The following is a 17,589-nucleotide window of genomic DNA, read 5'->3' on the forward strand; positions in this document are numbered from 1 at the left end:
GCCTTTCAGATGTGAAAATCTGCTTTGCAACGGATTCTTCTAAGAGTTATATTCTCTCAGTATGTCCTCTGGGAACATGTCCCTTTTAATCAGAAGAGGTAAAAACATTGGGATGAGGCAGAAAGAATGTGTTACACTTCTAAATGCTACATGTTTACGGGATATTTCAGTTATGAATTTGGACGTTTATAGTCTTTCTTCATTGTTGCCATATATATTTAAGTTATCCTCAACTGATCTGACTCTGGAAATAATTTTACTCTATAAAAGATTAATGTTTCAAAGTAGTAGCATCTGTAGTAATAGAGTAATAAAAATGATAACAATAATAGCTAACCCTTACCGAGCCCTTCGAGATTGTTCTCATTGCTTCAGGTTGACATGGATCAACTCTTTCAATCCTTCCTCTCTATGGTTAGGTACTATTTTTACAGATTACAAAACAGAAGCATTTTACAGATAAAGAAACTGAGGCACAGAGATGAGAAATAAGAATAAATAACCTATACTTACACAAATGTAAAGAAATGCCCATATTTTTGTGCTACAAAATAGTCATAGTTTGTCTAAGAAAATCCAGAATGGTGTATACATTATAGAAGGTGCAATTTTCTGAACAATAACTGAGAATTGAAGGAAAAGCAAACATGTTTGGCTAATTATTGTTTATTATCTGCTATTCATTTGGAATGGAACTGGGAATGCCATCTTTATTTGGAATGATGGGGTTTTCCTGAGACCAAGGGGAGAGCTGATTTTGGCGTATTCCCAGAATCATGGTTTGGTATGGAAAGGGGTGTATTAAGCTGCTGTGAATACCAATCATAGTTTATGCATTGTCTACTTGAGACAAGGAGAAAAATACAGTAATTTATGGAAATTGCACTTGTGCCATTCTATCGAGGCTAATGGATTGTTTCTGTATGATCTAAAATCAAGCCCGCTAATCTGCTAATCTGGTTATTTTGGCCACCATAATAGGTGACCCAGATAATCATGTGGTTGCTCTGTAGGACTTAGCTGAGATTGGTTGTTGACATAACTGAAAATAAACCTAAATGCAAAGTGGTCATTTTTGTGGCCTCTTGTATACATGGCTATTGACTCAGGCAACTCCGTGCTTAATATGATGATATTCCTATGTGCTTGGAAAATTTTGGTGAATATTCACAGAGAAAGGGTATAATAGTATCCACAAGCCTCAGCAGAGATGGAAAAGGAGCTTCCTTGGAATCTGTGTGAAACGCACAAGCTTGCATTCAACATTCTCCCTTCAAGGCAGCAGTAGCTTTGACAAGAGTCTTGAAGGAATTTCTACCACTTTTTTTCCTTCATGGCATGAATGCCTAAATCCTTTCGCTGAGAAAAGGCACAGCAGAACTCACAGGGAAGAGTTCTGTAAGAATTTTTACATTTCCCTTTTCTCGTTAATGAAACCATAGCCATTTAATAACCCACATTTCACACGGAGGCTATATAAGAAGTGACTGATGGGTCAGCCCCATGACATTTTTAAGAGGATCTATTAAAACAAGACAAGACTTTATAGTTGAGTTAAAAAGATCTGTCATTTCCCAGTTTCTTTCCCTCCATTAATGTGCTTCAAAATGTTTAACATTCATTTCAAATAGTTTTGTTGCACAAGACAGATTTTGAGGTTGGCAGAATGAAATGGCTATAAAATTCTGCACATTTAGTATTTATAAAAATGCATTATAAGGAACATAGCATACCTTTTGAAGAAATAAAAGAGGAAGTGAATGAAAGTGGATTAGCAACAAGAGAAAAACAGACATAAAAACACCACAAAATAATATACAATGCTCTCATTATCTGTAATCATACGGAAGTAGAGTTTCCGAGTTAATAATAAAATGTATTTTATGACCTCTGAAATGATAACAAAAGTGAGCTATGTGCTGTAACCTTCAGCTTGTAAGTAAATTTTGAAATCTGCACTTTACTAGCTTCGCAAGATCAAGAGCTGAAACTGTAACCACTTCTCCTGTGCACAAACTCTTCATCGTGCTCTTTCTACCCCCTCCTCCCGCCCTCGCCATTCTTTCTTCCAAAGTATGTATCCTTTCTACACTCTATTCAATGCCCATTCTATGACACAATCAATCTTTGGCTCATACAGTATTTTCTGATGGGAATAAAAAAACCACCTCCCGAAGACTGAGAACTATGGCTTTCAGCCAGAAAAAGTCATAAAATTGCTGCAATAAAAATCCTGCTATTACACCACTAATTGATCTGCACATCACTACTACTTTGAAGAGAATTTGCAGTAGGATGAGACTCTGGTCAAACATCAGCAAAGGAAAGGCTTTTGCTTAAAATGGAGCCTCCAAATCCTGTTTTCTTTGGTCCCATTCATTTCATACCCTTCGTGTCTTCTATTATTTGGCGCGGATTCTCCATCTGACAAAAGGATCTGTGTGTCACCTAACCTGGACAGTATCTGATATTTGTGGAATTAGAGAAGAGTAATGCCTTTGGAATAATATGCACACAGTAATCAGATTCAAGTTAGCTTGATCCCTCCAGTTTCTCTGCTAGAATTCCCCCAGTCCTCCCATCTTCAACTTGGCTAGCCCTTGGATGGCCCTGCAGCTTCAAAGAAAGTCAGCAGGGGGAGCGTTTGTCTGGAAGGACTCGGACTTTGGATGGCTCAGCAAGGTTCTATCCAAGTTTTACGAAGGAAATAAATGACATATCTAAAAAAACTGTAACATTCTGTCAATATCAGTAAATCATTATAGAACATACAATCAAAACATTTGCATGAGGTGTAATCCTTAAGGAGGGCACTATATGGATTCAAGAGGGCAAGTTGTTGGTTATTTCGCATCAGAAATCAGCTATGTGGCACTGCCTATAATTTCAACTGAATTCCTGAGGAGTTTATGGGACTAACATGCAAGTACAATATTAACTGTTAGTATTTGTGAAGTTTGGGTGGTGAAAAACAGCTAGTTTAATAAGGAAGATAGCTACCCTTTACCGAGAACTTACTATATGCCCCGTACTATGCTTTACATTTTATGGATGAGGAACTGAGGTTTAGCTAGATTTAGTAACGTGCCCTCCTAAGCAGTTACACAACTCCTAAGCAGATTGTGAATCCAGTGAGACTAACTCCAGCACCCTGAGTACTTAACCCCTAGGCACAACCTCCATCTGGCTACACCCACTGCCAGTCTCACCATACCCCTCCTGGGGAAGAGGGTTGAGTGGCATCTTCTCATACTTTATTCTCCCAACTGCCCCAAACAAATCAGTTTGTATATGGGTATAACCCAAGCTGATCACGTTAATTAGCCTCTCTAAAGGTGATTCAGCCTCTAGCTGAATTGTTCACTCTGAACAATTGGAGTAGTTGAAAATATCAACCCTAATATTGACACAGGCTCTTTAAGCTTCCAAGCCTCTGTCAATACCTTTATTTGATGGAAATGCAATGATGTTCGGTGTTACTCATGCTGTCCCATTGCTGATTTCCCACTCTTTTACTCTAAGTGAACATACGCCCAGCAGCATTTTAAGCGCTCACTGCCCAAACCTTCCTTTAACAACCCGGGCGGAGGCAGAGTTTCATTGGAGGTTGGGAGACTGGACACATGAAGAAAGAATGAAACAAGCAATGCACCTTCAGGTTGGTAGTGGAGGCAGCGTGTGGTACAGTGTGGAACAGTTGTACTGCCGGCTTTTAAATCCCTAGGACCCTGACCTCTACCACAGTACCTCCCTGTGTACAGTTCTTTTGTCTACGTTGTGAAAAAAGCAGCATAAAATGGAACAGCATAGGGTGTGGAGTTGGAGTTAGGTTTTTGTATTTACTCTGGGTGTCACCTTCTTCAGCTTAAAAAGAAGTACAAGGCAGCAGTGTTTTGAGGATTAAAATCCATAGGATAATGCAGGAAAAGTGCCCATACATGGTGGGAGCTCAGTGAAGGCTGTTGTCACTCTGCCCTCCGGAAACAGAAGCAGTTGGGTTAATTGATCTGACATCTCCTCCCGCTGTGATAGTCGATAGTTCTACTTTAAAATGTGGTCTCTTATAATTCCTTGGATTGCTTCAATTTTGGGAAGAGTCAGAGTGTACAATGCATGTTCACATTCGGGGCTTTCTGGAGAGTCTGCATCCTAAGTGTGGCCATTAAACAGAAATAAAGTATAACACTGGCATTTGCCATTAAGGCGACCATGAATCTTAGAGCACAACTATGTCATTATCAGGAATTTTGAGATCTGTTCATAGAAAAGCACATTTCAGTGGAATTTTCTGTTATATAATTGAGCACAAATATATAACTAATATAGCTCTCAAGATAAGGAGAAGTAAGTAGGCTACAAGGTATAAAATTTTATCAAGATATAATTTCCTTTGAAGGACACAAAAGACAATATTGAAAGAGGGATCACCCATTTGGTAGAAAATATACAGAGTAATAATTTATTACTCAAAAGCACAAAAAAGAGAATATTTGTTACTCTAGACCAGTGTTACTCCATAGCCTGTGTGTCTTACTGCTGGGTTGAGTTGCAACCAGCATTTGAAACATGCTGTAAGGGTAATGTTTGGTGATGCTTATGTTATATACATGTTATATACATGTATATATATATATGTGTACACACACACACACACACACACACACTAAGTCATGATGGAAAATGTATTTCATACTGAGGGACATGGTCAGAAAATTTGAAAGCCATTGCTCTATATGACAGCACCTAGTGAAGCGTAATGAAATGTGCATCTTGGGGGGAAAAAAGGATTTGATATATTTCAGTGCCACAGAAGAGCCACAGCTTAAATTCTGCTACCAGAAAGAATCTATCCAGCTTGTCATTTTCAGGTCATCATCTTTAAGTTAGTACTAAATGAAGCAATGTGCATAAATACTTCTAAAAACAGATAGTTTTGAAGTTTGAGTACACAGAGTAGTATGCGGCACACTGGTGGGGATATCACAAATTTAGTTTTGAAAATTTACTTACAGAAACCGATAAAATCTCTATCCTTAATGACTCTTTAGCATTGCCTCAACACAGATTACCAGCCATGTTAAAAATCACCGAATTAGGGAACGTTCAGAAACCCTATTCTCAAGTGAACATTTAAAAAAAATAAGAAAAGAAACTAGCAAAATAAATGAACTGCCAGATAGTATCACAAAATGACACACATTATAAGCACAAAAGGAACAGGGAGTGAAATCATTTGGAGTAGCTGACCAAGCAGATTGAGAGTGGCAAAAGATATGACTTAGACAAGAGAGGCTTGTCCCATGCACATTACATTAGAAATTTGAAGATGGTTACCCGTGAGTTATGCTGCAAAACTTCATTTGAAATGTTTTGTGCTCCAGGTGGATAATCTTAAAATGAAGTATGTTGTAAAACCATAGTAGGTGAACTTCTGAGTCCTTATAGTCTAAATGAAAATCCCCATATGTTTGTATAATAGACTCTAGTCAGTGTTTGGATTAATGTTCAGTTTTACCAAAACTACAACTTTTTATTTTAGAAAAGACCCCACTCCCCCCTCACCGATTTTAAAGATACCACATTTGCTTACAATATTTTATGATTACAAATTCAACACTGTTTTGTTTAGGTGAATTACCACTTAAACTAAGTGGGTGAGATCTAGGACATTCACATTCAATATTTTCAATAGCTTCGCTGAGATAAAATTTGCATCTCATCAAATTCACCAGCCTAAGCGTACAATGAATAATTTTAGTCAACTTAAGAGTTGTGCGGCTATTGCCACAATCTAGTTTTGGAACATTTCCCTCACCCTGAAAAGTTTCTTCATGCTCATTTGTGCTTAATCCTGACATGGTCAGGACAAGGGTGAGATCAATGAGGCATTTACGCCTGCACAAAATTTAGAGTGGTACCAAAATCTTATTAATCAAGGTAAAGAACATTATAGTGCAATATTTTTTAAAAAATCAAGATTAATTAAAAAATCCCATGATGAACAAATATCAAAATTTTAAATAAAGACTGAATTTGCCCCTTGTACTTGCTGTGTTCAGCCTTGCCTGCCTCAGCCTAATCCTTGTCCTTCTTAGCTTCGTTCTATTCCCTCTAAGTCCCTAGAGACTTTCTCTCTCTATGGATTTGCCTATCCTGGACAAATGGATCAATGCAATAAAGGACATTCAATAAATAGAATTCAATAAATAGAATCATAAAATATGTGGCCTTTTGTGTCTGGCTTCTTTCATGCAACATCATGTTTTCAAAGTTCATCCATGTCATAGCATATCAGTAGCTTGTTCTTTTTAATTGCCAAATAGTATTCCATTGGATTGATATGCCACATTGTGTTCATCCATTTACTTGTTGATGGACAGGTGGGTTGTTTCCACTTTTTGGTTTTTATAAAGCTCCTATGAAAATTTGTAAGTCTTTGTGTGGATATAGGTTTTCTTTTCAGTAAATAACTAAGTGGAATTGATGTGTCATCTTACAAGTTTTTGTCTAACTATAAGAGACTGCGGAACTGTGTTCCTATTTCACAGTAGCATTTTGCATTCACACTACTAATGGATGAGAGCTATAGTCATTCTGCATCCTCACCACCACTTGGTACTGTCTTTTCTATTACAGCCATTCTAGAGGATATATAGAGGTATCTCACTGTGATTTTATTTTATTTTAATTTTCATTTTTAAAGATTTTATTTATCTATTTGACAGAGAGAGACAGTGAGAGACGGAATACAAGCAGGTGGAGAGGGAAAGAGAGAGAGGCAGGCTTCCTGCTGAGCAGGGAGCCTGATGTGGGGCTCGATCCTTAACTGACTAAGCCACCCAGGCACCCATGTCATTGTGATTTTAATTTGCTTTTCCCTAATGACTAATGATGTTGAACATCTTTACATGTGATTATTAGCCATCTGTATATCTTCTTTGGGAAAAGGTCTATTCAAATATTTTGTCCATCTTAAAAATTGGGTTGTCTTCTTTATATTGAGTTGCAAGAAATCCTTATATATTCTGGATATAAGTCCTTTATCAGAGGTAAATTTGCTAATATTTTGATTTGCTAATATTTTCTGTCAGTCTGTGGCTTGTCTCTTCATTTTCTTAATGAGGTCTTTTGAAATATGAAAGTTTTGAATTTTAATGAAGTCCAATTTGTCAATTTTTTAAAAAATGGATTGTTCTTTTTTATGTTTTGAAAACTCTTTGTCCAATCCAAGATCATAGAGATTTCCCCTTAAGTTCTCCTTTTTTCGACTCTTAAGTTTTCATTTTAGTACCTTTATACTTTTATACTTTCAGTACTTTTATAGCTTTAGTTATAAAACTTGGGCGAGATGTTAGAATGAATAGTTTTAGGCAGTCTAAGAGTGAAATGAAAAAGGTAGGACACTGAAAGGGGAAAGTGGGAGGGCTTTTAAGAAGAGTTCTATATTCTTTCAAATTTTTTCTGGATCCCATCTCTAGACAAATGAGAAAATGTTTTTAGCTCACTTAAGGAAGAAACCATACCTGATTGATCTGATCAAGATTTAGTATTAGTCTTATCTGAATAATATTAATATTAGCTGATAGTGTTGCCTTTATCCAGAGTCTAAATATTTGCTGTAATATGTATAAATACACAATACCATAGAAATTCATGAAGGACATTCAGAACACCACGAATAACACACTCACTTTATGGATGCAAGCAAACAAAATGGCTTGATGATATATTTGTCATTGGATGGAATGTTAAGTGAAAGAAATCTGGACTTGAGATGGGTGAATACCAGATGTACATGAATGGGTCATGGCCACAGAATGCAAGGAGGCATTGGGTATGACATGGAAACAAACCTTGGAGAAATATCACATCCTTGCTGCATAAAGGCACCCAAGGAAAACCAAAGACTGTTAAATATTCCAAATTCATTTGGAGGGTCAGGAGGGCTTTGCGGATCACGAGGTTCTTCATTGTTATCTTCCAAGTGCCATTCATAGGGGCTGAATCTGCTGACTAGGAAAAGAACTACGCTGACTCCAATGTAAGCAAAGACGATGCACATCCAGATTTCATAAGCCAAGGGATCCAGAAATGAGAATACTCCTGGTTTTGACTTCTGAGGCTTCTTTATCATGATGGAGATGCCCAGGCTCATAAACGGCTTTGAGAAATCTATGACTTCTTCACGGACCAAGGTTATAGTGAGTGGAGCAACAGCTATATCAGCCCTCTGGAAAAAAAAAATGGACTTTTAGAGACAGTATTTCCACTAGTCATTTGCCACTTACTATACCTCTTTGGTGCAAATATAAACTCTTAGATCACTATAACCAATTAATTTGTCAATGTTTTGGTCAGAAAAGTAGTAGCATTCAATGGATTCTAAAAACACTCTAACTCGAGGGTAAGTAAGAAAAGGACACCGCTGGTCTTTTGTCCTTTGTGACCAATTGCCTTAGAGCAACTAACTCAATTTTTTTCTTAGAATTTTTTTTTGGTATCTTGCAAATCAACTTGTATTCCCTTGTGACAGATCACTGCTTCACTCTTTTTTTTTTTTAAAGTAAGTTCTACACTTAACGTGGGACTTGAACTCATTATCCTGAGATCAAGAGTTGCATGCTCTACCCACTGAGCCAGGCAGGTGCCCCAATTACTGCTTAATTCCTGTTTTATATTTTTTTCAAGAATTATTTACTTATTTGAGAGAGAGAGAGAGGGAGGGATGGGAAGGGGAAGAAGGAGAGGGGGAGACAGAATCTCAAGCAGACTCTGGCTGAGTGCAGAGCCAAAACACAGGGCTTGATTCTATGACCCCAAGATCATGACTTGAGCTGGAGCTAAGACTCAGATGTTTAACCGACTAAGCCACTCAGGCACTCCAACTCTTGTTTTTGTTTTTGTTTTTAATTTTAATTTTCATCCCCTTATGTCTTAGATTCCTCACATAACCGGGAGTTCTTAAGAGGCAAGGATATAGTCTAGACTCCTTATATGAGCCTCCCTCCCCACCATGAGGTGCAACATAGGACTATAGTCCTCAGTTTAATACTTGAGTGTTTGTTATTATTCTTGAATTTTTTTTCAGAGAATGTATATTAAAACATAAAGTTCTTTAAAGGCAGGGACTCAATCTTCTGTTTGTTTGTTTTTTTTATTTTAATCTATCACTGCAGCACATCCTAAATAAAGAAACTATGGATGCCTAGAAAATAAGTTATTGACTATTGAATATAATCTATGCAAACATGAAAGAATTCTGCATGGGCAATAACAAGGGTTAAACAGTTATTAGAATACATATTAATTTCTATAGGAAGCCATCATGTCTAGTGACAAATATCAGTGTAGCACTCATGAGTATTGGATCAATAAAATAAATGTATCAGTGCTGCCCTGCATAATGGGCTCAGGCAAAGGTAGGCAAAGTTTTTAATATTAATCCCATGAAAAAAGGCACTAGGAATTTCTTTCCTTTTCTTTCCAGCACGAGGAATTTCTGCACTTATTTCTTTGGTTCCTCTACAACAGTAGTAGGTTTAGTAGGCTTTAGTGTGGAGCCAGGCCTTAAAATACACACCCAGAAAAGTGCTTCTAAGGAAAGTCTTTTGGATGGTATATCAGATATGAAGTAAAAATACCAATTTTGAGGTGCTTGGGTGGCTAAGTCGGTTAAGTGCCTGACTCTTGGTTTTGGCTCTGGTCATGATCTCAGGGACATGAGATTGAATCCCGGGTTAGACTTCATGCTGGGTGTGGAGCCTGCTTAAGATTCTCTCTCTGCCTCTCCCTCTACCCTGCCCTCACCCTGCTTGCTTGCACATGTGCACGCTCGCTATCTCAAAACAAAAAAACAAAAATAAAAAGACCAATCTTGATAATTTTTTTTCTACGTAAATAGAGTTACCCTCAGTATCCTTACTAGTGAGGAGAGGTGGAGGAGTAATGAAGTCTGAGATAGAGGATGTTTTGAAAGAAATGTTTTACTACCCTGAGTCCCATGTGGTGACTCAAACTGATTAAAAACACATCTTAATTAATTTTAAGGGAAATGCAGATAATAAATAGCCAGCTAACATTTAATCAATGATTATTCTGTGTGTAAGCACCTCATATATATTATCTTATTCAATTCTCTTAGCAAATTTAAGGTTGGCACATAATTATTCCAATGTTAAAGTAGGAGAAACTGAAGCCTGGGATTAGAACCATGGTCTTCACATTTCAGAACTCATGTGCTTTTTTCCTTTCAGGTTTTTATTTAAATTCTAATGAGTTAACATATAGTATAATATTTGTTTCAAGTGTAGAATTTAGTGATTCATCACTTCTATATAACACCCAGTGCTCATTACAAGTACCCTCCTTAATGCCCATCACCCATTTAGTCCATCCCCCACCCACCTCTCCTCCACCAACCCTCAGTTTGTTCTTTAGAGTTAAGAGTCTCTTATGGATTGCCTCTCTCTCTTATTTTTTTTTTTTACTCCTTCCGCTATATTCATCTGTTTTGTTTCTTAAATTCCACATGAGTGAAATGATATGGTGTTTGTCTTTCTCTAACTTACTTCACTTAGCATAATACACTGTAGCTACATCCATGTTGTGGCAAATGGCAAGATTTCATCCTTTTTTTATGGCTGAGTAATATTGTGTGTGCGTGTGTATACACACACACACACACATACCACCTCTTCTTTTTTTTTTTTTTAAAGTGAGCAAGGTCTTTTTTTTTTTTTTTAAAGATTTTATTTATTTATTTGACAGAGAGATCACAAGCAGGCAGAGAGGCAGGCAGAGAGAGAGGAGGAAGCAGGCTCCCTGCTGAGCAGAGAGCCCGATGCGGGGCTCGATCCCAGGACTCTAAGATCATGACCCGAGCCGAAGGCAGCGGCTTAACCCACTGAGCCACCCAGGCGCCCCACCTCTTCTTTTTTTAAGATTTTATTTATTTATTTGAGGGAGATAGATAACAAGTAGGCAGAGAGGCAGGCAGAGAGAGATGAGGAAGCAGGCTCCCTGCTGAGCAGAGAGTCCAATGTGGGGCTCCATCCAAGGACCCCGAGATCATGACCCAAGCTGAAGGCAGAGGCTCAACCCACTGAGCCACTTAGGCACTCCCACCTCTTCTTGATCCATTCATCAGTCGATGGATATATGGACTCTTTCCATAATTTGGCTACTGTGGACAATGCTGCTAGAACTCCTGCTCTTAGCCACCACAGTGTCTTAATGCCATAGATATGTGCAGGTTTCTACTATACACTATTTTTATGGACAATAATCAACCCCTCTCAGATTTACTCCAGTGCATATTTGAGTGCCTATTCTGTGCCAAGCACTACTCTTGGTGCTGGAGATGAAGCAGTGAGCAAGACAGACAAAGCAGACAAAACTCCTCACCCTCGTGGAGGATCTCCTATAGCCCACGGAAAGCAGGCATTTCTTAAAGCCAAAAGCTCGCTGACCAAATCTACCTGAATGGCTCACTACCATCTCAAACTCCTCATTTCTGAAGTTAAATCCATCATCTATCTCAGGAAAGCTGATTTTCTTCTAAGTCTGTGAGTGATGCTTATTCCAAACTTTTTGCAGACCCTTATCTTTACCAGCTTCACCCTCCCCGCAGGTGATCTGGCCTCTTTTTCTTCCTTTTTTAAAAGATTTCATTTATTTATCTGAGAGAGAGAGAGAGAGAGAGAGCATGCATGAGAAGCGGGGAGGGGCAGAGGAAGAAGGAGAAGAAGGGAGCCTGAGCAGGGAGACTGATGTTGTGCTTGATTCCAGGACCCCGATATCATGATTCAAGCTGAAGGCAGATGCTTAACTACCACCCAGGAGCCCCAGTCTTGCCTCTTTCTTTACTGAGATGGCAGCCAACTGATACAAGCTCTATTATCTTTGTGCCCTTTTCCTTCTCAACATATTGTTGTGTCTTCACCTATTCCTTTTAAAAAAATTTTTTTTTAATTATTTCTTAAGTAGTCTCCACACCCCATGTGGGGTTCCAGGTCATGACCCCAAGTACGAGTTGCATGTTTTTACTGAGCCAGCCGGGCACCCCAATTTACCTATTCCTTTTGTCACTACCATCTCATAGCAAATGAACTTTTTAAGGCTCAATCCACTTATTCCCCACATCCCATATTCTTCCGTCTCTTCTTAAAACTCAGCTCCATTTGTTTTCTTTTCCTAATTTTTCCTTCTCAGCCTATCTCAATGGCTCTAATGTGTGGTTTGCTGGACCAGCAGCATCAGAGTCACCTGGGAACTTGTTAGAAATGTTAATTCTCAGGCCCCATCCCCATGTAGGGAACGAGAAGCTCTGTGAGGGGATTCAGTTGGCCCCGCAGGTGATTCGTGAATGCTCACTGTCACTTGAGAACCATTAATTGATCTTATTCAAAATTATACTCAGGTAATTCTGTTTACTGACAGCCTAAAATGAAACACAAAGCACTCCTCCCACCTTCTTTTGATTCTGCTATCCTCTTAACAATATAGCATCTTTCTCTCTCACCAGTAATCTCCTTGAAAAAAATACACCTTTCCTATCTCTTGATTTTAACACCACTTTGTCCTTTTTTTCAAAAAAAGGTTTTATTTATTTATTTGACAGAGAGACAGAGCATGAAAGGGAAGGTCAGAGGGAGAAGCAGACAGACTCCTTGAGGAACAGGGAGCCCAATGTGGAACTCAAGTCCAGGACTCCGGGATCATGACCTGAACCAAAGGCAATCACTTAACCAACTGAGCCACCCAGGCGCTCACCACTTTGTCTTTATAAAACACCTGTGATCTACCTTCCATGCCCTCCAATTTACTGACATTGCTTCTTCAGTTATATACTTGGTTACCATATGGAGTTCGAAGTCCTTCCCTCAGACCTCCCTGCTCATGTGACACCACGGCCTTTTGCAGGAAGTACCCACTTTTCTTGGCTCTCTGACACTGAAGACTATGGCTTCTCCTCGTATCTCTCAAACGTTCCCTCTCTGGCTTTTCTTTCCAGTTCTGCTCTCTCAGCCAAGGTGTACTTCTGTAGTCTCAGAGTCTAGTCATGGGGCTTGGCTTAGGGGATAGTCAGTGAAGGTTTGTGGAGTAAGCAAGACTCCTTTAAGGGCCTGTCCTTCACTTTCTCCCCTCAGTATTATTTTTGTCCCCTCAGTATTACTACCTATGGCTTCAACACTCCCCTCACTGCCACTAACTCCTGAATCACCAGTTCTGCATTTATAACTGGACAGAAGCCAAAGCCAAATTTTACCTATTTTACCTTTTGCTTGGGGCCAGACCTGATTTTAGAAACAAAAGCTACTAAGGAGAATGGAATTGGCCAGAAAGCTAGTGGGGTTTTTTTTTGGCAGAAAGGGCCTGCATCAGCTAGAAAGAGGCTTGTCGTGCCAACAGAATTCACAGATGAAGCCACCTTCTATCCTTGCCAATGTGTTTCTGCCTCCATGCAAATGCCCCACTCGTATCATTTCCCATTTGATCTCATTTGAGTTTAATTACTTAATTTAACTAATTTTTTGATCATTTACGTCTAAATAATTGATCGTTGTAAGAGAAATGGCCATTTCCTTGTTTTGGAAGGCATAAATAAGGGGCATTTGTCTGAGAAAATCACTTTGGATTGAATTTCGGGGAATTGGGCTCTTTTCAAGCAGGTAAAGAAAGGAGTCTGAGAATCTTGACACCCTTTATGAGGGGAAAAAAAACACCTCAGCAACAAACACCCACCAGATGATAAGCACAGCTAAACACTAACAAGAGGTGGCTAGGTAGACAAGTGGAGCTTCTTGTCTGGTTCCCAGGAATATGCAGCAAAAGAACAGATTCCCGAAGGAAGCCATTCCTAGTATGAAGTACTTTTGAAGTCACGTAAGACAACAGAAAGAACGTGCTCGACTCAGGCACTTGCCTTTTTCCCTCAGTCTGGCTTTTTTTTAAGGGTTTAATTAATTAATTAATTAATTTTGGAGAGTAAGAACACACACATGTGAACAGGGGGAAAGCGAGTGGGAGAGAATCTCAAGTAGACTCCCTGCAGAGCCTGATCTCATGACCTTGAGGTCAAGACCAGAGCCGAAACCAAGAGTTGGACACTCAACTGACTGTGCCACTCAGGGACCCCAGAATTATTTCTTTCGAAGGAGCTTTTCCAAAGAAGGTGGAGTTCATCTGTTTTTTGGAGGATGCTCCCTCAATGAAGAATAGCATTAAATCTGTGCTCGATTAAGCCTCATTGATGTGGACCTGGCTCCAACATGAGATTTCCCATGCTAAACTTGAAAAAAAGACCTATTATAGCTGGAAAAAGACAAAGGACTAGCAAAAAGCAGGTGGAAGAAGGCTCACCCAATAGAAGGGAAGGAGCTTCTGATCAATCCACAAGGACAGGCATCTGGGTAGGGAACTTAGCAACCCCTCCCATCTCTTATATACCTGCCTGGTGGGACCAATATAGTAGGATTGTCCCATCAGTTCAGAGGCAGGGGGGGAGAAGCCCTTACCCTCTGTCAGCACCATCCCTTCATCTATATGAAAAGGATGTTGTAATGGTCAATTATTTCAGAGGCCAAGATCTACCTGACATAATGTCTGTGGAGTAATCAACCTGAGTAGTAAGGGAAATGGAAGGAATACATAACTAGTGTCAGAAAACACCCATTTAGTGCTCCTGGAACAGCCGCAGAATGCAGAGGAGGGGGAAGGTCATTTCCAAGGCACATTAAAGATTTAGGAGGCCAACACTGATGAAAAAGTGAGAAAAACAAATCCTCAGACAGCATTCCTTTCCTGGTCTCTGCTCCTTAGGAAGGCAGCTGTGCTGGGAGAGAGGGTTAAGAATGATCAGTGGAGCTAGAAAGCAGTAGGGAGGAGGTGAGGTGTTGACTCCCTAATGAAGTGCCTCTCACTTCTGGTGTCCTGAACCAGTACCGGACTTTTGTTCTCAAGCATCTGCCTCTGTTAGGAACAGCAGTAGGCAGGCCATTTTCACAAAGCTAGGCTGGTAAGTTGGGTGGTATGGAGGTGCCTCAGGTAACAGATAAAAACCAGCAAATGGAAAGAGCTCAGGGTAAGAGTTTGCTAGTGCTTTTGCTTGCATCTTGACTACTTAAAGCATTTTAATCATGCAGCTTACGAGTGGCTGTGGGGGCTCAGTAAATATGCCAAATTAGGTTTGAATTTTCCACTCACCGGTGGAAAACCTGGAGGAACTGCATTATTAGAAGGGATTTAACTTGAGGGGATTTATAATCCTTTTCATAGGTGGGTTGGCAAAGTTGTAAATTTCACAAAACTTAAAAACCAACAAACTCCTATGTGTAGGGATGATGCACTTATGAATCAGACAGGTATAAGACAGAAATGACACTTAATTTAAATGGCATTTAGGACATTTTTTTTCCTGAGGGGTGCCTGGATGGCTCAGGTGGTTAGGCATCTGTCTTCAGCTCAGGTCATGATCCTGGGGTCCTGGAATCGAGTCCCGCATTGGGCTCCCTGCTCAGCAGGGAGCCTGCTTCTCTGTCTGCCTCTGCTGCTCCCCCTTCTTGTGTTCTTTCTCTGTGTCAAATAAACAAATAGATAAAATCTTTTAAAAAAGACTTTTTTTTCCCAGCGGAAAGGCTTATGTTGTATCTTAAAATATTTTCACCTGATATAAAACTTATAACCGACCTAGAGATGACACATGAGCAGAAGCTTGTCAGCTGCCATTTTAAAGCACTTTTTGAAAGCAAGAGAGAGGATGGGAGAGGGGACGCAAGGTACTGGCGTGTAATGCATAAGATACATGTAGGGGTGCCTGTGTGGCACAGTTAAGTATCTGACTCTTGGTTTCAGCTCAGGTCATGATCTCAGGGTCCTGCGATCGAGCCCCACTTCGGGGTCCATGCTCAGCATGAAGTCTGCTTGAGATTCTCTCCCTCTCCTGCTCCCACTTGTGCTCTTTCTCTCAAATAAATAAATCTTACAGAAAGATACTATGCTAACCAAGAGAACAGGCAGACAGGACCTGATCCCTTATCCCTGTATTAATCATAAGGTTCTAGTAGACTTTGGCAGATATTTCCTTTGGAAAGTTTAAATGTGTTGGAGAAAGGAGTGGGCATAATCAAGATAGAGAATAGCTGTATAATGAAGACAGTACTTAAACTGCTTTATTGGCTTCACTCTATGGGATATTTACTGTTTGCCATTGTTTAGATCTGGAACGGGATGAACTCTATTTGAATCTGTTCAACAACAAGCAGTGTCACAACGGGATCTCTTCGTCTGCTTAGCCAGAACACATGTTCCAGTCTAGATCTAGTGGTTAGGGCTCCTAGTCCTTGGGGAGCTGAGAGAGTTAAAGACAAAGTGAAGATAAGGGGGAGCTGCGTAAAGGCCTTGCGAGACTAAATTTGGTTGGTAATCTCAGAGTGGCAGATGCCCATGCATCATTAATGCTCCTTCCTGGAGTTCATATACATCATTTAAAAGAGAGAGGCACTTTTATCAAACTATCAGCCCTTCTGCCAAAGCCTAGTGTAATCACCTGAAGAATAGAAGAGAATATTTGGTGTCTGTTACTGCACCCTTGCTTCTCTGCCTTTTAGCGGGAAGGACAGATCGACTTTCTGTCTTTCTTAATGGAAAATGAATCTATCTTAGGATAGTGACAACTTAAGAGATAATTTCTTCTAGGTAGAGAAATGTCAGTGTGAATAGCATCTATAAAATTGCCATTTGTCCTGGAAGTGTGAAGGAATCTGAGGTTGCCCAGGGGATGTGACCTGGTATCAACAATCCTCCAGCCCCATCTCCATGCCCAAGCTCTTTGATCTCTTCTAAGGCAGAGGTACCAATGTGGGCAGTGGTTTGGACTTTCCCAAGGCAACTCTCTCCCTCCCATCTTTATCTTTAGTTCTAAGTGCTGGGAACATAAGGAACACAGTAGCTGCCTGCTGGCAGGCGACCTTTTGTCAATTAGGACCTCAATTTCTTTCTAGCCCTTTTCTCGACTCTCTTTTTCTGTTAGATCAGAAAAGGGCAGAAATCCCCAGCTGTTGACTTTGGGTTTTCAAATATTTCAAGCAATAACCAAGGATGTGCATTACATTATTCTAGAGGCCACAGATAAGCGCAATGTGTAACTTGGATGGAAAAACTCATAATCCAACTAGACTGTAAGCCCCTTGAAGTCAGGCAGGGATGTCATATCTGATACAACACCAATCTTCCTGCAATTTGACAAGCTTAGTAAACTGAGCCAGTGTGACCCGGTGGATAGAGCACTGGGCCAGGAGTCATGAAACCGGAGTTATAGTCTAAGCTCTGCCAAGCTGTGTGATTTTGTGACCTTGTCACAATCTCTGCCACCATTCCTGTCATCTCTGTCTTACATCAGGCCTTGTCTGGTTTACCCAAATGGCAGTCCTACTGGCCAATCCTGGCTGATCCCCACATTTATCTGCAAAATGGATGAAATGGTACGCTAAAAGATGTCTAAGAGCCCTGTTAGCAACAGAATGTTTTTAAATGTCCTCTTAAAACACATGCTGTTTTGGAGCCATAAAAACTTGTGGTCTGTAAGCCATT

The 17,589-nt window shown here is 39.8% G+C and overlaps 1 protein-coding gene across 6 annotated transcripts in view; it reads right to left on the reverse strand.

Moving 5' to 3' along the window:
* Positions 1–17,589, reverse strand: part of GRIA3 (glutamate ionotropic receptor AMPA type subunit 3) — a 286,960-nt gene that overhangs the window by 60,144 nt on the left and 209,227 nt on the right. For all 6 annotated transcript variants that reach the window (XM_047716296.1, XM_047716295.1, XM_047716294.1 and 3 more), the window contains one exon: positions 7,854–8,230. In XM_047716296.1, the coding sequence (XP_047572252.1) occupies positions 7,854–8,230 (377 nt within the window). The remainder of the gene's footprint in view (positions 1–7,853; positions 8,231–17,589) is intronic.

The sequence above is a fragment of the Lutra lutra genome, chromosome X (genome assembly GCF_902655055.1).
Source record: "Lutra lutra chromosome X, mLutLut1.2, whole genome shotgun sequence".
Lineage (NCBI taxonomy): Eukaryota > Metazoa > Chordata > Mammalia > Carnivora > Mustelidae > Lutra > Lutra lutra.